The 20,991-nt window shown below is 45.6% G+C and overlaps 3 protein-coding genes across 3 annotated transcripts in view; 2 read left to right on the top strand and 1 right to left on the bottom strand.

Annotated features, from left to right (window-relative positions):
• Positions 1 to 21: 21 nt before the first annotated feature.
• Positions 22 to 459, bottom strand: LOC126563428 (anaphase-promoting complex subunit 13). The gene is made up of 2 exons (XM_050220071.1): positions 382 to 459; positions 22 to 252 (listed from the first exon to the last, which is right to left on the bottom strand). The coding sequence occupies exons 1-2, from the start codon at positions 391 to 393 to the stop codon at positions 22 to 24; spliced, it is 243 nt and encodes an 80-aa protein (XP_050076028.1). The 5' UTR covers positions 394 to 459.
• A 408-nt stretch (positions 460 to 867) lies between these two features.
• LOC126560746 (probable tRNA N6-adenosine threonylcarbamoyltransferase, mitochondrial) lies at positions 868 to 2,403 on the top strand. The gene is made up of 5 exons (XM_050216701.1): positions 868 to 917; positions 991 to 1,137; positions 1,198 to 1,331; positions 1,394 to 1,858; positions 1,922 to 2,403. The coding sequence occupies exons 1-5, from the start codon at positions 868 to 870 to the stop codon at positions 2,401 to 2,403; spliced, it is 1,278 nt and encodes a 425-aa protein (XP_050072658.1).
• Positions 2,404 to 3,861: 1,458 nt separating this feature from the next.
• The window catches only part of LOC126561247 (unconventional myosin-XV), a 28,580-nt gene continuing 11,450 nt past the window's right edge, over positions 3,862 to 20,991 (top strand). The window contains exons 1-6 of the mRNA XM_050217203.1: positions 3,862 to 3,936; positions 12,167 to 12,356; positions 13,515 to 14,608; positions 14,684 to 18,998; positions 19,072 to 19,318; positions 19,387 to 20,492. Of these exons, the coding sequence (XP_050073160.1) occupies positions 12,231 to 12,356; positions 13,515 to 14,608; positions 14,684 to 18,998; positions 19,072 to 19,318; positions 19,387 to 20,492 (6,888 nt within the window). The 5' untranslated portion in view covers positions 3,862 to 3,936; positions 12,167 to 12,230. The remainder of the gene's footprint in view (positions 3,937 to 12,166; positions 12,357 to 13,514; positions 14,609 to 14,683; positions 18,999 to 19,071; positions 19,319 to 19,386; positions 20,493 to 20,991) is intronic.

The following is a 20,991-nucleotide window of genomic DNA, read 5'->3' as shown; positions in this document are numbered from 1 at the left end:
CAAAAAATTGTGCACACAACACTAAACACCTGGGAAATTAACTTGCTCGGTAACGGACAGATCCGGTGCTAGCGATGTAAGAGCCAAGTCAGTCCATTTCTGCTCTTGCTCTTTCAACGTCAAGTGTGAGTCACCATTGTCTGCTTCGGGATCCGGGAGCCTATCGCAAGGCACTTGGATATGGTCGAAAGGCAATTCGTCTGCAATCCACTCGTTGTCCACTATATCGACCAAACGTCCTCCGGATGGTGGCTAGAGGAGAAAGAAAAAAACAGCATCCGCGATAATAGTACTGATTTCTTGCTTTTTGTTATGAGCTGCGCTGCATTCCACTACATCAACCTGTTTTCCAGCAGAACAGTGCAAGAATTTCGTACGTACCTCACTATCCATTAGAAGTTACAACAGATACACATTCAACACACCAAAGTAATAAGCTTTCTGGGCTGTTCTAAACGTTAAACAACTAGGAGAAGTAATGATAATTATGCAGATAAGCCAGTCCAAGACCTTTCGTTGCTTTTTAGTTTTGGTTCTGGATTTTGTTTTATCGCCAATTTTTCAGCTGATCTGTCAAACAGCATATTCCGAGATGTACACAGTAAAGATGTGCCTATTTCACGCCAAATCAAAAAACCATTCTAAAATTGCTGAACTAACTAATTTTACTGCCTTATTAATTTTACTGCCATTTCTCCACTGCAAAATACAAATAATTGGAGAACTTTCAATATTTTTTTCCGTGTATTTTTCTACAATTTTCCACCCGATTGTCACAGCTTCGTTATACAAAACTTGTCATTGTTTGTGTTTATTTCGTCTTGATCGCGACACTCAACACAGGTATAGAAAATCAGTGCCGCTAGCATGTGTAGAATATTTACTCAAATTACTCGCCTCAGTGCAATCGCTAGGAGGTAAGAAACTTATTACAGAGAGATGGAGTTATTCTTGATATCCCCCTTTAATTTCTAAATACATTACTTGTAGTCATTTTTCTGCACAGTACTCTAGTCGGTACGCGCCACTAGTGTTAGGCATCGAAACGAGTTGTGATGACACTGGAGCCGCTGTGGTTAGCAGCAATGGAACAGTACTAGGAGAATACACTCATTCACAGCAGACCAGTCACTTAAGGTAATAAGTCTAAACTATACAGCAATCGAAAGTATCTACAACGTAGAAATGCTCTTGCAGATTTGGCGGAATCATTCCGCCCGTAGCCCAAGATATTCACCGTGCAAATATTGAAAACGTTGTACAAAAAACGTTCGACTTAGCAAACATATCCCCACAAGATATTGATGCAGTCGCTGTTACTAATCGCCCAGGTCAGTAGACTAGTAAAAACATAGTGCTTCCACCACCTATTACATTGATCTTGTTTTTTTAGGATTACCTCTTAGCTTGATAGTGGGCATGAGGTTTGCCAAATATATTGCCCGCACTTACGATAAACCTTTGATTCCAATACATCACATGCAAGCACATGCATTGATGGCGCGCATGACCTCTCCCATACCGTACCCCTTTCTCTGTCTTCTCGTGAGCGGTGGCCATTCGTTGTTGGTGTTTGTGGAAAGTACCTCCAGCTTTCGATTACTAGGCGAAACATTAGACGATGCTCCCGGAGAAGCTCTGGACAAAATTGCTCGCCGTTTGAAGCTACGAAACATAGCGAAATATGCACAAATGTCTGGTGGCCAAGCTATCGAAGTAGCAGCACAAACTGCATCAAATAACACATCAGCCTACGAATTTCCCTTACCTCTGTCAAAGTATCGCGATTGCCAATTTAGCTTTGCTGGGTTGAAAAATACAGCTACGAGACATATCCTGGAACGAGAATCGACACTCAGTAAGTATATCAACTGCAAATCTTATATTTTTAGTCATTAATTTTGTTCCCTTTCCGGCAAAGATCTGGCGCCTGACGCTTTGCTACCCGACTATGAAGATTTTTGTGCCTGTTTCCTAAAAGGAGTCACACGACACATGCTTCACCGGACTCAGCGTGCCATAGAATACTGTGAACGGCGCAATCTTTTCGGGAGCGCCGACAAACAACGAAGCTTAGTCATCTCGGGTGGCGTTGCTTGCAATGATATTATCTTCAATGCTTTGAGGCGAATGGCAGAACAATTCGGATACAGTGCCTATAGACCTCCTAAGAAACTTTGCACTGATAATGGTACAATGATAGCGTGGAATGGTGTCGAAAAACTACTTGCCGCCGATACTACTGAAATGACCAAGAACTACGAAACGATCGACATTAGCGGTAAATGTTCCATAGGCGAAAGTTTGATAGACGATGTGAAGGAAGCGAATTTGGCGTGCAAGTGGGTTAAAGTTGATATATTCCCAGGCAAAGAACAACCATCGTGCAGTTTAAAACTGTAAATAAGAATTGAAAATAGAAATAAATTTATCTCGTTACATAGTGACATGTTCATATGTGTTGTTCTGTATAATTTCATTTCAAACTGTTAAGCTTCGTTTTATCCGGGTCAACTGCTCGAATACAAGTTCGAAGTGTAGTTTCGTTCAAAGAGGATCGTTTTTCGTTGAAAGTATACTTTTTGTTAGTTTAATGTAACTCAAACTATTTTTTTTAAATTTATTGATGAATTTATTTCAAGACGTACTTCGAAACTTATATAGGTCTATTTTATTTCATCAAAACTAAAAAATATCTAGATATGTACAGCTACTTTAAAGATGATTACATATCCTTTTATCTCTTTTTATCTTAGTGTTATAGAAAAGTACAAAAAGAAAAGAAATGCATTTGATACTATTATCTGTAAAAGATCATTTTTAAACAGCAAGAATTTTATTTTTATTCTACAACTACGTTAGCTCACAAACAGTGCTTTGCATGTTTTCAAATGTGTAAACTTAATTATTATTTAAATATTCGTATAGTTTAGATTTCCAAAACGTTTGACTAGGATGGCTTTCTGACTTACAATTCCATGCACGGTATTAAGTTTTGCCCAACCCGCAATGGCTAGTAAACGTAAATCAATTTACCAGATCTTTGGTAAATTGCTTGATATAAACAAGGGTTGTGTTTCGAGCAACGACCAACACCTTCAAGCGAGCATAGATGCGTGCGTATATGTTTATGTTATGGCGAGTCGGTGCACTGGTATTGGTGTTGGCCGGGTAACAAGAGGCTGGCTGCCAGCAAAAGTTGCCTTCGATCGATTCTCACAAACCCGTATCGCCCTTACGATCAAACAGGTGAACAAATCCGAAGAGTACGGTCATCAGGTAGTGCGATCGGTCGAAACGACCCTTCCCTGTGACGTATGTAGATAGCGCTTGGTGAACAAAAGTCTAGTGACGAACAAATATCGCTTACAATTTCCCAATTTCGTCTTGTGGTAAAGTGTTGGTGCACGGTGCACACGATCAAGCTGATATTGTGGAAAGGTGTTTTATCCCAGTTTTGCTCGTCTCGGTAGTGTGTGATGCGTGAATATTTCGCTAGCGTTTGATAAAGGAGGAAAAAGAGTATGATTCAGAGCAGTGACTATGATATTGGTGCTAGTGGCAGGGCCAAGTCTCTTTTGCGCACCGTGCTGTAGAGAGGCAACATCGATCAGTGTAGCGCGGCGAGTTGCTGCGCAGCGCTAGCGGTCAAACTAAATGTGCTACGTATGCAGTTTCTCGCGCGTTTGTGTGCTGCCCGGTACGATCGGTGAAACGAAGCCAGAAAGGCGTACGGATGTACAGTGAAATCGGGTTGGTGAGAACGAAACAACGAAAACAGAATACTTCTTCGCTCCTTCCCAAGTGTTTCGTGACGATTTTCGTGTGTGCAGAGTGCTGGAATAGCAGAAGAATAAAAAAAGTTTGACGACCTACTAGCGCACCCTTCGGAAGAAAGTTAGCGGATTCGGGAATCCGCTTTGACATGCCGTACATGTGAGTGTCGTTTACTATATGTGAGTTTGTGTGTGTGTGTCTGTGGCTTTTCAACGAGATCAATTTTACTGGACTGTTATCAAAATGTATTCCACCGCAGTAGACTTCAAGCGCATTCCTTGAGAAAGTCCTATTTGGAGTATAGAGAGAGATGGTTCTCGATCATATCAACCGCTCTAAGACTTGAGTTGTACATCTCGAATGTGTCTCCAATTGTAACAGTATGATCTAATGAGTACGGTTATAGGAAAAAAAAACCCCCAGAAAACAAGAAGTGTAAATTATAGATCCTCCCAAGTACCACACCAATGTAGGATCAGATCCAAAACAAGTGACGTGACAAATTCTTGTATAATCTCCCTTCTCCAACACCTATACACTCACATGCATACCCCTCAATTTAACGGGGGCTGAAACGGTATGCATGATGTTGTGCCCCTATGCTGTACTCCCTCTAACTTCTTGCCTTTTACCCGACCACGATCACACGATCTTTCCCATCGCGTTTTTGCTTTGCGCTGCTTGTCTTGCCTGTGTGTATGTGTGTGTGTATACGTACACACATAGAAAGAAGACTCAAGCCTCCCTCCAGCCCAACTGTTGGGGGGATGAGACTGGCTAGTAAAAGTAGAAGCAGAAGAAGAAGTACAAGACACAGAAAACAACGATCGATGTAAGCGGCACACCCAGCATCCTAACCCAAACCAACCCACCACCACACGGCGTACAGCGAAGAGAAACACATATAAACAGAATGGAATTCCATTGAAGAAATTGTTTCGTGTCTTGTGTGCCACTTTTGCGCCACTGGCCGCCCAAACGTTGGTATGGTGTCGGTGGTGGTGGTGGTGGTGGTGGTGGTTGTGTTTGTGCCCGTCCGTTGCGCGGTTGGCAGGAATGTTGCCGGATCGGTTGATGCGCACACGCAGCAGAAGGGAGCTTTCGAACGTGAACGTTGCGTAGTGCGTCACCGATACGAGCTTTTGAGTAATATCCTTTTACTACTGCTGGCCACTGATTGAGCTGATTGATTTCTTGGGCAGACCTGGGTGAGGCAAAGGTGTCCTAAAACACCCTGTAAAACGCTCTGTAGCGGAAAACGGGTGAGCGATAGTTAGTGGACAAAGTGGAATGTGGCAAGCTTCCCTTTCCACGTGTGTGTGTGTGCCGAATTTGTCACTCGTGAACAACGCACAAACAACCGAACAAACGTGTTATCCACCCATAGGCCCACTTGTCCCGAACCAATGCGCCCTATCGTTTGATTTCTACACCGTCGCGATCATTAGACTTGCGCGATGGTGTTAGCGACGAACCTCGATCGAGCGCGCGCGCGCTCACACGGTAACAGCGGCACCCTATATTTTGTCGTGCACGCAAATCGCTATTGCAAGGACCAGAACAGGGTAGGCGCAGCACTAAACGGGTTGGCACAGTTTTGCGTTTAGCAATCGCTAGTCGTCGCTGGTCGGTTTGTTTGGTGGCATGCCATAAATTAAGCCGTCATAAAATATGTGCTGTCTTAAATGGGACAGAACGCGCGGGTGACCGTGTGTGCAGAACGATATTCTTACGAAAGGGTTTTTTTTTTATTGCTAAGCAGAATTCTTTTGTAAGATTCACCGTCTGGCCGTTTTGAAGGGAAGCGACAACAAAAAAAAGACCCATGATTATATAATTATTCGGTGAATTGAAAGCAAATCTAATGTGAAGTAAGTTGTACTTGTAAACCTTGGCAAAACCCTTACTGTGGACATCCGAACATTAAGTATTTGTCGTCTATTGTACTTGCCAGCTGATAAACTCCATCTCATAAAGGAAATGGGACTTTGTTTCGAGGCTAAATCACTTTTCCTTCGTATCGTACCTCCATTCCCCCAAATTTGGATGTGAGTAGAAAGTCCTCCCATAAAGTGATGTCAATCAGACGATCGTGTGCGATCGTCATTTTCTTCAACTCGTTTGCAAATTTCTCGAGTGCCCAATGTAGCGAGGCCTGCTTGCCATCTTGTTATCATCATTGAACACGTGCTCAGTTTGGTGAAATCCTAAGCACTTTTTGAACACTTTCTTCCTTACCCATGCCCAAAAGATCAATATGCAAATACCACGGTTGTGCTGCTTGCACTCGCACTGTGTGCATAAACACACACACACACACACGGTTGACCTAGACCGTGGCGAAAGTTCCCGCTTCTGTTTTACCTTGACGTTACCTACGGTCCACAAGTGCACACGTTAGCATGCGCGACCACCGCATCCAGACCCCACGTACACAAGGATCGCGGAAACGGGAAAATGTGACACAAAACACAAGCGCGTAGCAGACGAACAGATAACACATTCAGGGCCCGGCAAGAAAACCAGTGCCAATGTACAGTTTATCACACACGATGCGACGATCGCGCATACAAAATGGACGAACAATAATACCCGCCTGTGGCTCTCCCGAAAAAAAAAGGGGCAACTGCTTGAAAATGTGGCATATTTTGCCACACCAAGTACGTGGTGTTGTTTCCCAGTGTGATGATGTGTGCGCTTTTAGAAATCTCAGCCTGGCCCAAAATTTTGACAGTGCCATCATCAGCGCCTGGAGGAAAGGGAAGGTAGGGACACCGCCCAACGCGTCGGTATGCAGGCATTTCTATGCAAATGAAAGCAAACGTGACCGTGTGGACACTTTCTCTTTATGTGTGACACGGCTGACTTGATCGAAAAGTTGGCCGAAAGCTGTTGAACCTCGGGATTCCTTCGACGTTGAGATTCGATGGTTCCGGATTGTTTTTTTCTCTCTCTCTCTCTCTCTCTCTCTCTCTCTCTCTCTCTCTCTCTTTCGGTTGTCTCTGTTGCTTGTACAGGTGCGCCACTATCACACAGCTCGACGCCCATTCGTGCGTCACGGCCAAGGTTTTAATTGGAACGGGCGGAAGGAATGTTATGCATTTTGGGGGTATTTTATTTTATTTCATTTTTTTTTTGTTGCTGCCTTCGTTATTGTTCGGAGGAGGCCTTTTCATGGGTACCGTTTGATACTTTTCCATCCGCGCCGCGTTACGTCCTTGAACTCGTGGCTTCATCACACAATAGCGCACAGGTGTCGGCGGAACTGAAATGGAGCACCAACATGTACCATTTATATGTATTATTTGTTGATCGCTCCGAAAGATACACGCGAATGAAGGCTCCAATGGCACACATGTGCTTCATGTGTTTGGACAATTGTGTGGCATATCGTAAAACGTTTTGCTTTTAACAGTTTAAATTTGAGCATTTCCGCGTTACCCGTGAAGGTGTACTCGAGTGTGATCTACATTGATCATTTGAACTGTAGAATGTCATGTGATAGTCGTTACATGTTGGCGAACAATTCTCATCATTCTTAAGCATATCAATCGTTGTATCAAAATCAATAATTGCATCAAAATAATTTAAAAATAACTAGAAAGAATTAATTATTTTAAAATTTATTTTTCCATAAATTAAGGCCTCAATTGTTGCTCAGCTTTTGTTGAGCAAATACAGAAAAAATAATAAGAGTAACATAATGCACTACTGTTACAAAACGCTTGACTGTAGTAGTAAGCAGGGTAATAAAACACTTTTGTTTTGTACATGTTTTATTTATCAGCGTAATATTAGAAATGATCTAATTACCGTCTTTGAAAACGTTTTTTCCCCCTCTACTTTGCTGCTCTATATTTCTTCACAGCCCGTTACCCACCCTAACAAGCAGACCTTTAACCGATCAGCTTGTTGTATTTGTTGCCACCGGTCGTAATCACAGTTAGATAACGCCTCAACGCCATTAGTTATTATCAAAACAATAAACGGTAATTGTGGACACTGCTTTTGCATCTGTCCCGCGCATTTAATTCAATTAGTGTTAACAATGTTGCCAAATGCTTTCGCTCAACGCCACTAAACAATTGAAACGGCCGCTCTTGATTCGCCCAATTTCCTCCCATTTTCCACGGCCGATTGGTGTGTGCCCTTGTATATTTGGTGTTCCCAGCCAAAGCTTAAACCCCTTAAATCCCGTACACGGTGTTTGAAGTTGAACACCAAACAACCACCAAAAATAACAAAACCGATTGTTTTCCGTTCCTAAAATGTAAAGATCTAGATTACGAAAGTTTCTCTTGCTGCTGCTCCCTCGGACTTCGCGGGGGAATCCACTCATCCTCGGTCGGAAGCCGATAACTGGTACCATCGATTGGTACGAACGATAGTTTCACCAAACAAAATCGTTGATCAATTTGCACTTCCCCAGTGGACTGGCCTCATTAACGGGTTTACCTTCGCTGCTGATGGCTAGCTTCGGCGTGCTGGCCTTTTCCACGAATTGTGTGATGTTCGTGGCGTCTAGACGCACCAGCTCATCTGCTTATCTAGTGTACAAAACATATTCATGCGATTGGGCGATTGGGCATGCTCTTGAAGGAGTGCTTCAAGTGGGAAGACAACGAAAAAAAAAAAGACTAATATCTCAATCAATTAAATCATGGTTAGCTCAGAGTGCTCACCGTGCTTAGTGCATGAGTTTTAGGTTGGTCAACCCGTAGCAATGCGTTCAGTGCTCATAGCTAATGAATACTAAATCGAAGCATAAGTTAAATATGTTCAATGCAAATAATCATTTGCATGTTGCATTTCTTCGATCAGTTGCAGTTGGCCACAGTGCATGTATGGAAATGGTGTCACATGCTAAGGGAATGTGGAATGTTTAAACAAATGAATTGTTTGCGCTTTTACCATTCATGACCAGCTCAACTTTTTTTTTTAATTTAAATTTTTAATGTGGATGTGCGTTTTAATTATTTTGTTAGATGTATTTAAAGTAGAGAGTAAATTCAATATTTTTTTCACAAAATTCATATCTTTGGGATTTAAACGTATGTTTTTCAGTTTTAACAAAGAAAAACTTCAGGATTGCATGCTAACATCCTTCGAATCAGACAATGAAATCCTTGAGAGACCTTTGTCTACCATTTTTGGCTTTCTTAAGATTATTTCCTTGTAGCGCCCCACGTATGAGCTTTCCCCGAATGGTATTCCATTCCAGTCCCAGTCCCTTAGTGCATGCGATTGACACCATTTACCCCAAACAAACAAAACAAATACAAAACTCTCTCTGTTGTCATGTATTCGTTTTAATCGTTTGGTGTTGTCATATTGTAGACGTGCTGTCGATACGATGTTCTCGTTTAATTTAACATATCTAACCAGAGAAGAGGGGCGGCACGATGGTATGGGCGACAGTGGCACATATGGCATCATATGGCAGGATCGGGGTTCAAATCCCTTCCGAACCGTCCCTCCGTAGTGAGGACTGACTATCTAACTACGTGGTATCGGCAGTCTACTAAGCTATTTTAGATGGCTGGCATGACCTTAGAGGACGTTAAGTCAAGAAGAAGAAGAAGAAGAACCAGAAAAGAGGAGACTCCAAATATACATACTAATGCTTGTGAGAAACTTTTTATATCGCTTCTTCTCGGCTACTATGACCTACTATGTTATAATATAACAAACATCAAATGGCAAAGATTTATTCGGTACCTCGTAGTTACATAGTGGACCTGGGTGGACCAGCTAGAGAGGCGCCGCTGGTTCAAATCCCATCCGGATCTGGATCCCTCGAAGAGAGGACTGGCTATCCAACAACGTGTTGTCAGCATGTAAAGTGTTATGGTGCAACCTGATGACCAGAGAGTGTCTAGCTTTGGGCAAGCAATTGTCAGGTGCGTGAGTGAGTGTCTTAGGGCGCTGACCGCAGGATCGGGTCAGCGCGCATTCTATAAGCAACCAGCGAGAGAGGAATTCGGGAGACACTCAGTTAGGAGATAGCCAAGCGTTCGGTGTGTTGCGTGCGGTGCGTGTGTTACTTTAATAGGTTTAATAAATTATTGTATTAATCGTTTGTGTCTTAAAGTGCAATGATAATAGAAACAACTCGGACACCCGAAACCCAAAGACACAACATAAAGTTAGCCATTAAATGGCCGGTGTGACCTGTGGCAATACGTTTGTAACACTAGAACTGCCGGACCAGTCATTTTGGCTGGTCGCATACCTTTTAAGTGGATTTATTTTTTTATAGTCAAATAATTTTGCCGATGTTGCTGCATGACTTTTTCACATTCAATAGGATGTTCATGTCTATGAATTTAAAAATTAAAAATTTGATATTTTGATATGACAGAATTTGATAGAAATTTGATTTGATATTGATATTAAGCTACGTTATGAGCAATTCTGCCTTAACCGGTCATTTTGACGTACAACCAAGAGACGTATACCTTGCAATATAACTATAAGATGTTGCATAAAATATAAGATATTAAAAATCGTTTAACAAGTTTATGCGTAACAAAGCTGATGCTTTGATCATTTTGTTGTAAACGATTTGAATCTTCGAGGTGCAAAAGAACAGGATAAACTTTTGATTTGGTCCGTTTAATGGTTTTTCAATGCTGGTGTAAGAAATAACCAATCAAATGTGCATTAAGCCCCGTATAAAAACTTACAAAACTAGTTTGGTAACCACAAGTCATTTTGACTGGTCGTGGTAGAGTAGCACACGTCAAAATCGTGGTAGTTCTAGTGTTAGAAATGAGAAACTTTGTTTTCATTTGTATTTAATTTATTTTTAATATTTTTTTTTTAACATTTCAACTATGATTGATCTCTGCTTGCTTTTTATCCAAGTTTGTCTGGTTAGTTGAGTTTCCTATGAATTCAAATAAATCGAAAGCGTTTGATGATGCTATTTGAAGCGTTAAACGGATTGAGTGAGCAATAAATTAACGACTTGAATTCAACTGAATACACACATGGACGTGGCAAAGATAATTTTCCTCTCGCTAAGCGGTATAGAGGCATCACCTGCAAGCGATAACCATCGATGATCAAACGTCACTTAAATTCGCGAACGGATCGTCACGCATCGTTTCTGCAAACATTTACTGATGCTTTTGTTTTTCCATGAAACATCAACCTCAGGAGACAGGGTGTTAGCCTGTCATTTTTGGTTGGCATTTACTGATGCTTTTGTTTTTCCATGAAACATCAACCTCAGGAGACAGGGTGTTAGCCTGTCATTTTTGGCTTCGTTGGTTTAATCGCTGTTTAATCAGTCCTTCATACGTGAGGACGGCTTAAGTTTTAGTAACCGTCGTTTGTTATCAAGTCGTTTGAAGCAATGTAAAAAGGATGATAAAAAACTGGTGTAAAGTTAAATAATTTATGACAATATTAAACCTCCGTTAGTAAATCAGTCATGAAATATCAAACCAATAAAAAATAAATGTTTGAGTGGCAATTCCACACATTTGTTTAGTATTGTTTGGTAATGAAAAAGTTGTATTTTTTTCGGAACGGTACGGAAGTAGTTTATTTTCAGAAAGCAACACGAGAAACAAGGCATATTCTTTGAACCTACTTCAACAAAAAAAGCTTCTTTTTTCACAATCAGTCTGTCGGACTGGAGTTTTCAGTCTAGTTTTCTCGTCTACACGACAATATCGTGGTTCAAGGACCTTCCTTCCCTAGGTTAGGCCGTAAGATCCACGAAAATTAATTTTTCATTTGATTTATTCCTCTTGGCTTATCGACCTAATTGGTCACGCCGGTCGTCGCGAAAGCCTTACTGGATTTGCTCATACCACGTAGTTGGATAGTCAGCCTTCACTACGGAGGAACGGCACGGATGGGATTCACATGATTAGAGAAATTCATTGATGAATGAGAGACTCACCTGATTCATAGAAAATTCACCACTAGAAAGATTCATCTAACCTGGTTCTAACCAGCGTTAACACTGTTTTGCTTCTGTGCCTTTTGAGCATTGATGTAGTTGTAATATGATGGTGCTTTATGTAAAAAAAAATTATACTAAATGTTTTAACGTTTAAAAATACAGAAAACTGTAAGCACAAAAAAATTGTTATTTTATTTATTTAAAGTTCGATCGGTCCATTGAAAGAGCGTAACGAATTTAAAAGACTCGAAACGAAATGCTCAACTTTAGTGTTTTTGATAAACAAATTCTTATTTTGGACATTTTCTCTTAGACAGTAGACTGGACCAGTAATCAAAGCCCCAACTTTTAGACATCATTGTACAATTAAAAATATATAAATTGAGTTTTATATATAAATCAAAAACATACAATACAAAAAAATGTTGTTACTTAACCTCTAATTCCGCTTCCGCCATTTCTACGATTCAGGATCCGCTTAACCTAGTGACATCGAAAGACGCAACAGCAACCGTACACAACTTCAACCGTCACCATGGATTGGTCTACGGGCGATCTGGTGTGGTTCGATCCCGGCCTCGGACATCCGCTGCCAGGCGAGATTCAAGAAGTTCATCGTGCCGCTCAGATGATCATCGTGCAGGCACTTATCAACGGCAAGGTAGGTTTTTTTTTTCCACCGCGCGCGTCATTAACCATGCAATTTTGATGGGAGCGGCAGAGAAAGAAAGAAAAACAAAACCTCACACGCATCAACGGGACGCTGGCCACCGGTGAGGAACACCTCATGAAACTTGCAACAAACGCAACGAGAAAAAAGCGGAGCGTGCACCCTACAGCTAAAATGCAGATTTTCGAGCCGCAACTGGGTGAATGTGGCGCTCGTACTCACGCACTGAGCACGAGTTGTAGCACTTTTTTTTTTCTTATTTCCTTTCGTGAGCCTCCTAAGATTGTTGTGGCTCAGGGTTCGTTTAGCGGTTCCCGAGCAGTTTGTTGTTTTGCTCGTGATAATGAAAAAAAAAACTGCAATTGCACCAATCGAGTATGGTGGATTGCATTCGGCTGCATGCTTTCTGGTGCAGCTGGTCAAACGAGTTTCTAACGCGTGAGCAACTTTTCCACCCGATCAATCGGTGGAATCGGGTTTTCTTTGATGATACGAAAAACGAGCCAGCTTTTTTGCACTCTCCGGGTCTTGAACGCATGAAGGAGGGAAAAGAAATGCATGCTCAGAGGTGGAGATCGTTGCAACTGCTATCGGTGGCTGCTGCTGCTCACCCGAGATGCAGTTGCACTAGTAACATTATAACGAACGAAAGCAAAAGTGAGTGCGGTGCGGTGCGTGTACTTGACCTCCACGGGAACGGCTTAGGAAAAAGCCCCGAAGTTTGTTGCTTAAAGCACGGTGTGATTTGGTCAAATTGGGTGAAACGCACCCTTGACGGGCTGGATTCCGAAGAAGATTCCGTTCCGCTTCGGTTCCGTACGGTTCTGAATGCGGACGGTTAGCTTCCATCTGGAACCATGGCAAAAAGGCGGTACACCCTCGCCGAGTCAGTCGCTGTCACTGTTGCCGCAACGGATAAAGCGACGCCAGCGGCGCATGGAAACGGTCAGTGAACTTTCTCCCGGTGAAGAAAAAGAAAGTCCCGTCAAGCAACCGGCCAGAACTAGGAGGCCACCACGCAACAAACTGCAGCCGGACGACGTGCCTCCCAATGTAGTGTGACCTTATCGTGACTGCGTGATCCCGAATTTAACCGTAGAGAGAAACGGGGTTCACTTAGATTTGCCATTTTGTTTTGCATATTTACAGCCGCAAACGTTCACCCTCGGGCCGAATGAGGGAAACATACGTGCCCGGCAGGATTTGGGCAAGACCGGTGTGGAGGACATGACCCAGTTGGAGGACCTGCACGAGGCGTCATTGCTGTGGAATCTGAAGCTGCGCTATGACAATGGGTTGATCTACACGAACGCGGGCAGCATTCTGATTGCTATCAATCCGTACAAAATGTTTCCCGAGTCGTACGGCATCGAGATGGCCAAACTGTACTCGGGCCGTCCGCTGGGAACGCTGCCGCCGCATCTGTTTGCGATCGGTTCGGCGGCACACGCTGCCCTTCCATCGTCCCAGGTCGTCGTCATATCGGGTGAGTCGGGCTCGGGCAAGACGGAATCGACCAAGCTGGTGATGCAATATCTTGCTGCCGTCGTCCCTGGCGGTGGTTCGGCGTCCACCGTCATCACCGAGCAGATTCTCGAGGCGGCTCCACTGCTGGAAGCGTTCGGAAATGCGCGTACCGTGCGCAACGACAACAGTTCCCGCTTTGGCAAGTATCTGGAGGTATACTTCAAGTCGGGTGCTATCATCGGTGCCAAGATTACGCAGTATCTGCTCGAAAAGTCGCGCATAGTCACACAGGCAGCCGGGGAGCGAAACTACCACGTCTTCTACGAACTGCTCGGTGGTTTATCGGAGCAAGAACGCATGAAGTACGGCCTGTTGGAGGCGGATAAATACTTCTACCTTAACCAGGGCGGTTCCGATTGTGCTCCGGGTCGTATGGACTGGGCTTCGCTTCAGAGTGCGATGCAGGTGCTCGGCGTGACCGACATTGAGCGGGAAGGTATCGTGAAGGTGTTAGCCTCCGTACTACATCTCGGCAATGTGTACTTCCACCGGCGCCAGCTACGACATGGACAGGAAGGTGTCGAGATTGGTTCGGACGCCGAAATCAAGTGGGCCGCCCATTTGCTACAGTTGCCATCCGAGGGCATCCTGAAGTCGTTGACCTCCCGCATTACGGAGACGCGTTCCGAGCGTCTATATACACCGCTCGGGATCGACCAGGCGTTGGATGCACGGGATGCTTTGGCAAAGGCGCTTTACTCAGGACTTTTTAACTGGTACGTGCACCCAAATATGGAACGTAGGAAGGTATTGTTTCACATTCCACTCTCTCTCTCTCTCTCTCACCACAGGCTTGTATTGCGAATCAACTCCATCGTACATCGTGGCGGTACACACGATGCACAACGTTTGTCTATTCTGGACATCTTCGGGTTTGAAGATTTGGCCGAGAATTCGTTCGAACAGCTGTGTATCAACTACGCAAACGAAAGTCTACAGCTGTACTTCAACAAGCACGTGTTTAAACTAGAACAAGCCGAGTACGCACGTGAGCGTCTCGAATGGACCAACCTAGAATGGGAGGACAATCTGCCAGTGATTCATCTGCTGGCCAAGAAGCCCGTCGGTATCTTCCATCTGCTGGACGACGAGTCTAACTTTCCGCGAGCGAATGATTCCAGTTTTCTCGAGAAGTGCCACTACAACCATGCTCTGAACGAGCTTTACTCACGTCCCAGGGTCGGTGCACAGGAGTTTGGCATCACACATTATGCCGGTCAGGTATGGTATTGTGTGGACGGTTTCCTGGAGAAGAATCGCGACGCATTGCGGATGGACGTGATAGAGCTGTTGAGCTCCAGCACGGAACCGCTGGTCGGTGAAATGACCAAACAGCTACGCGCTCAACGCGATGTTGGGAAAACCCTGCCCAAAGGCTCTAATGGTCGGTTTGTCACGATGAAGCCACGAACCCCAACAGTGGCGGCCAGATTTTCTGACTCACTGCAGCAATTGCTACAGTCGATGGCCAAATGCAATCCCTGGTTTGTCCGGTGCGTTAAACCAAACAATGATAAGCAGGCATTGCGCATGGACATGCCTTGTGTGCTGCAGCAGCTGCGCTATCTTGGCATGCTAGACACAATTAAAATCCGCCAGTCCGGATATCCTGTGCGTCTGCGGTTCCAACATTTCGTCGAACGCTACCGGCATCTGATGAAAACGCCTCTACCGAAAGGGACACCTTACAGAGAGTTATGTCGGTTCGTGCTAGACGAGCTGCCGGGAACAAACACTGAAGGGCCCGACTTCCAACTCGGAGCAACACGCGTTTTCTTGCGCGAAGCCCTTCACCGGACCCTGGAAGCGAGTCGTGCCGATCGATTACGGCTAGCCGCTGTAACTATTCAGAGAAATGTGCGTGGTATGCTTGCGCGCAAGAAAGTTCAACGGGAAGTCCGCGGGGCCGTTACCATACAGCGTTACTGGCGCGGGTATCGTGATCGTAATCGCTATCTCACTATAAAGAATGGTGTTACTAAGTATCAGGCACTGTTCAAGGGACATATGCAGCGTAAGCGATACGCCAAACTGAAGAACGAATTAAAACGGCGCCGTGAAGCAGAACGACTCAAGAAGGAACGTACGGCGCAGCGACTGGCCAAGGAGCAGGTGGAACGAGGTTCAGCTGTCCCACTGGACATCCCAGCCGAGTTAGCGTTCATCTTTTCCAAATCGGAAAACTACAGCGGTCAACAGAGCGATCGCAATCTGGTAAAGGTAGTTGGCACTGTGCCGGGACCACCGTCTGCTGCTGATTTGCCACCGGATCTTGATCAGTTTGCTTTCGGCAAGTTTAGTTCGGTGTATTGCAACGGTGTTAAACTGGCACCGCGTCGAGATATCATCACAGCACCTTTCCTGTCGCGCGCCGCTGCCCGCGACCAAGACTTTAAGGATGCGATCGCCATTTTTAAACTGATCATTCGTTGGACGACGGATGCCACAATGGATGCTAATCGCGAGAAAATACTGGCGGACTACATCGTTCACAAAGGATTGTCATCGCGTGGTCTTCGCGACGAAATATTGGTGCAGATTTGCAACCAAGTCTATCGGGCAGATGAGGCAACAGCTGAGAAACTGTGGACGCTTATGTCACACTGCCTTTCTGCCTTCCAACCCGGTTCTGCGTTCAGTAAGTATTTGATCAAATTTATCGTCGATAACGCACCATCCAACACGAAGGAACAGATCCTGAAAAAACTGTTGCGGAATGCCAATGCTGGTCAGACAAATCCTTGCCGATTATTCCCACCATCTTGGCTCGAGTGGCGTGCATCGTCTCGGCTCGCTGATACAGCACTTGGGCTGAATTTGCCCGACAACAGCGTCCAGACGGTGGCAGTCGATTCGTGGACTACGTGCGAGGAAGCGGCAGCTTTGGCAATATCCTCGTTCGGCATACCAAACCTTGGCTGGACAGTTGTGATTGACGAATCAGATCAGATGACAGATTCGTGCGGGCTCGATTTTGTCCTGGACCTTGTTGCAGAGAAGGAACTGCCGCCCGCTTTCCCGGCCGTACGTAGTGATATACTGCGCTGCGGCAGAAAACTACCACCGAATGCAGCAGCACCAAGCAGTGGACCGAACGATCCGTCCATCGAACCTAGCAGCCCTAAACGTCCACAGGTTCCACCACCGGAGCCACCATCTATGAAGCGGAACTCTCATGAGATACAGTTGGTACCAGTTGCCATCGGAAGCGGCAAGAAACATGAGCAGGCAGAGTACAGTAACTCACGCCACATGGAAGCGACCGGTGCCGGTCGGAAGACGTCACATGATGTGTCACTTTCGCGGCATAAACTACGCGAGGAGCGTGCTTTTTACGAAGACAAAAGTCGGTCGCGCTCGTTAGACGATCTACTAGCCGGCGAGCCGGACGAAGCGATGATTACGCCAGATGCCGACGAGCCGGAAAGTTCCCTGACGCTGACGTTGGCTGAAAACAGAATTGGCAATAAATATCGCTCGGTGGATACTATAGCGCCACTGAAGGAGCAGCATCCCCGATTCGTAAAATCACAGTACGCCGGAAAACGTACGGCCGGTTCGCACTCGTTGAAGTACGCAGAGAAGTCAGAGTTTAGTGTTCGTTCGTCAGCCATGTCGGATACGAGCGAAGCTCCTTCGTTGGCAAGCCATGTGCGGCGGGTCCGGGTACCCTCACAGGCATCCGATGTCGACCAGTTTCTGGACGACCTGTTCAGCCCGGTACTGGATGGATCTCTGGACGAACTCTCAGATGCACGTTCGCTAGCGGCCAGTATTAGAGGTGGCGGTGCTAAGTTGGTGACCGAGCTACTTGCTACGGTACGTACCGACAGTTTGCTGACAGATCTTGAACAAAGCGAAGTGCTCTCAATAGCCACAAAAGGTGGAACTACACACCAAGCGAAGAATACCACCTCGAATGGATTCACACCAAACGCACCAAATCCGATCACACCTCTAACACCATCCAACTCTGGCTCGCTGCTTATGATGGGCTCCGTTAGTCCAGATGTTGTAATGCCAGTATTTACCATCCCACCGGGTGTCGACAGTACCGCCTATCAACAGCAGATGCAACGGGCTTTTCTGCAATCGGCTATGGCACAAAACATTCAGATCCAACAGCAACTGATGGCTCAGAATCAAGCCCTTCAAACGTTGCTGACGCAGCAAGATGGTACCGGACCGTCTTCCTCCTCTCCACCTGCAGGAGCAATCTCGCCGAAACATGGCGGCACAACTGGCTCACCGACTTCTGTGCAACACTCGCCTATTCGGAAAATGAGCGCTAAAGCAGTTTCTCGCATGGAATCTGTCGATCGACCAGGGCAATCTACATCGTCATCGTTTTCGGACATGCTGCGCAACCGCAAGGATTCATCCTCGTCCAATTTAATACCACCGCCGCCACCGCCACCACTTCCACCTCCTTTGGAAATGAAAGATCCCTTCGAGGTTCGTCCATTCCTCGATCCTTACGGGCGAGCAAAAACGGTGCGCATCGGCAAATGGCGTTGGCCACCACCGCAGGGTGTTCCAGCGAGCAGCGAAACCGAAGAAAATTTTATTCAATTTAAAATGACACGTCAGAGTAATCGCAAAACGACACCACAGTCACAGCATAGTAGCAACATGGACTCACCGATCGGATCACCGAACGGTGTCGAATGGGAGGAGTTTGAGATCGATCAGAAGCTGCAAGAACAGGCAAACCGTGACGGTGTAGATGGAGCAAAGGGCTCTGGATCCGGTGGACAGCAGGGTGCAAGGATAGCAAAGCGTAGTTTCGACATAGGAGCGGACCGACCCGCACCGAACAGTGTCGGCAAGCTTAAGCTCAGTAACGAAATGCGACAGCGTTTGGAGCAGGTAACTGCAGGACACTCGGTACGTTCATCTAGTGCCAAATCGGATCGTCCAGAGCGTACACCAGCCAAGCTGGAGGATACGCGCCGTATGATGTTGGAGCAACAGCTCGGTGGCATGAATCCGCCGGGTGGCACAAAATCGCCGAACGCGATGGCAGGTGATTCACCCTCCGTGAAGACGCAGGTACAACGCATGGAAGCAAGCAAAAAGGGTGCCCCGGCTACAGCCTGGCCAACGGTAAGGCTCACACAGCTTGAATAACGTTTAAGAATTTGTGCTAATAGAGTATTGTTTCTTCGTAATATAATAGGTTCTACCGCCAGCTCCACCGGGCCCAGCACCACCTCCGCCAATAAGACCACCGACTTCGACGCCTCCGGCACCACCACCACCGATCCATGGTAACATGATGGCTGCACCAAACACTCATCAGAACCAGTCGGAAATTCCGTCATTTGTACAGCGCCAAGAGCGTGACACGTTCGGTGCCAAGGACAGTTTCATGGATTCATGGGGCCGTGCAGAAGCCGCCAAGCTGGACTTGGTCTACGAAACTAGTGAGTGTTGACTAGCATAATTTTAGTTGAACAGAAGAACATCATGTAAATTAAATATTCTTCCATAGGCTTCAAGAAAGAGATGATAATCGAACGAGAACGATCCCGATCTAGATCACGATCACGTGACCGGGAGAACTTCTCCGAATCTGTCTGGGATCGGTCGGAAGTTGAAGGTCCATCGTCCACATCAAGCGATCCACGAGATCGTGATCGTGACAAGGAACGTGAGGCACGCGAGCGCAACTACGAGCTGACACAGCTGCAGCGGGAGAAGGAAAGCAACAAAGTTTTCCACCCGTCATCGTATACAAAGGATAAGCAGCACCAGCAACATCAGCATCAGCAGCAACAGCAATCACAGTATCAACAACAGTACCAACAGCAGCAAAAGCAATACTCCGCCAACTCACCGGGCTCCGGCATTGCCACCTTCAAGACGCACATGGTACAGAAAAGCGTACAGGAGCGCGAAAGGAAATCATCCGCAGCCACTACCAACGGTTCGGTTTACAGCGAAAAGCTGGATGATGGTGCAATGGCCGACCCACCAGCACCGGTAATGCCAGTCCAGATGAATCCCTCGTTGAAAGCACCGGCAGCGGCCTGCCTGACGTACAATCGCGTCACCTGGACATTGCGCGTCCGTAAGGAAGTATTCCGCCCCAGTGAAACCGTGACCGCTCCAGCCGCTCTCGATCTGCTCTTCAATCAGATCACCGCCGATGTGTTCGGTGTAACACCTTGCATGCGAATATCGCCGCAGGAGAAACGACTGGCAGTGAATCTGCTCAGCAGCCATGGCATCACCGCCAACGGCCATACAACAGCGAAGCAACATGTGCGAGCGATCGTAAAGCGTCACGTGCTCGATATGGCTCGCGGATGGCCACTCTACTTCGCGCGGCTGTTCGTCATGAATGGATCGCCATCGATTCAGGAGGGCACACTGCTGGCCGTCTCGCATATGGGCGTCTATCTGGCCAGCAAGGAGCCAGAGTTTTTGGCAATCCAACGCGCCATCCCGTTCGATGATATACAAAGTGTTACCACGTTGCCGCGACCGCTTACGCTGCAACTGACGCTGAAAACAGGGGCTCGCATCGTACTGCACGCTTCCAAGGCAAATGCGATCCAGATTATGGTACAATCGTACCTTGCCGAATACCGACAGGTAGGTGGAATGTTTTTTGTTTTTAAATGTATCGTATTTGGAACATGCTTCGGGGAGGGAGGACCCCTAATGCTTTTTGTTTACTTGTAACACACACGCGGCTGTTGTGCAAGGCGTACGTATGTTGATACAAACTCAGAGTATGTTTTTGTTGCAGTTTTAACATAACCAACAATCAGAGCGGCGTGACGCGTTGTTCATATATAATAAACTGAGTTTTTTTTTGTATTCTCTATCTAGACAAGCATAACCGTGTATGTGTTCATAGCAAAAATTGCATCATCAAACAATATGTACCAAATCTGGCAAAAGTGTTGCAATTGTATTGTGATAAAGTTTTTATCTCAACATAACACGCAATACAACGTGTGATGCAAACAACGGTTCAAACAAGTTATGAACAATATTTCATTGTTTAAACACAAAACTGATACATCTGAGAATCTGAAGTTTTTTTTTCAGAATTTTCTGTAATTTTCAGCATCACACACATTACATT

Source organism: Anopheles maculipalpis, chromosome 3RL, assembly GCF_943734695.1.
Source record: "Anopheles maculipalpis chromosome 3RL, idAnoMacuDA_375_x, whole genome shotgun sequence".
In the NCBI taxonomy this organism is placed as follows: domain Eukaryota; kingdom Metazoa; phylum Arthropoda; class Insecta; order Diptera; family Culicidae; genus Anopheles; species Anopheles maculipalpis.
Note: the sequence above shows the minus strand (reverse complement) of the source record. Positions and strands in the feature narration are given on the sequence as shown.

Bases quoted from the DNA above. Each gene is read 5' to 3' on its own strand.
- LOC126560746 (XM_050216701.1), top strand. From the start codon at position 868: ATGTGTAGAATATTTACTCAAATTACTCGCCTCAGTGCAATCGCTAGG. The intron at 918-990 runs GTAAGAAACTTA...CATTACTTGTAG, and splicing joins CTCAGTGCAATCGCTAGGAG to TCATTTTTCTGCACAGTACT. The intron at 1,332-1,393 runs GTCAGTAGACTA...TTGTTTTTTTAG, and splicing joins CGCTGTTACTAATCGCCCAG to GATTACCTCTTAGCTTGATA.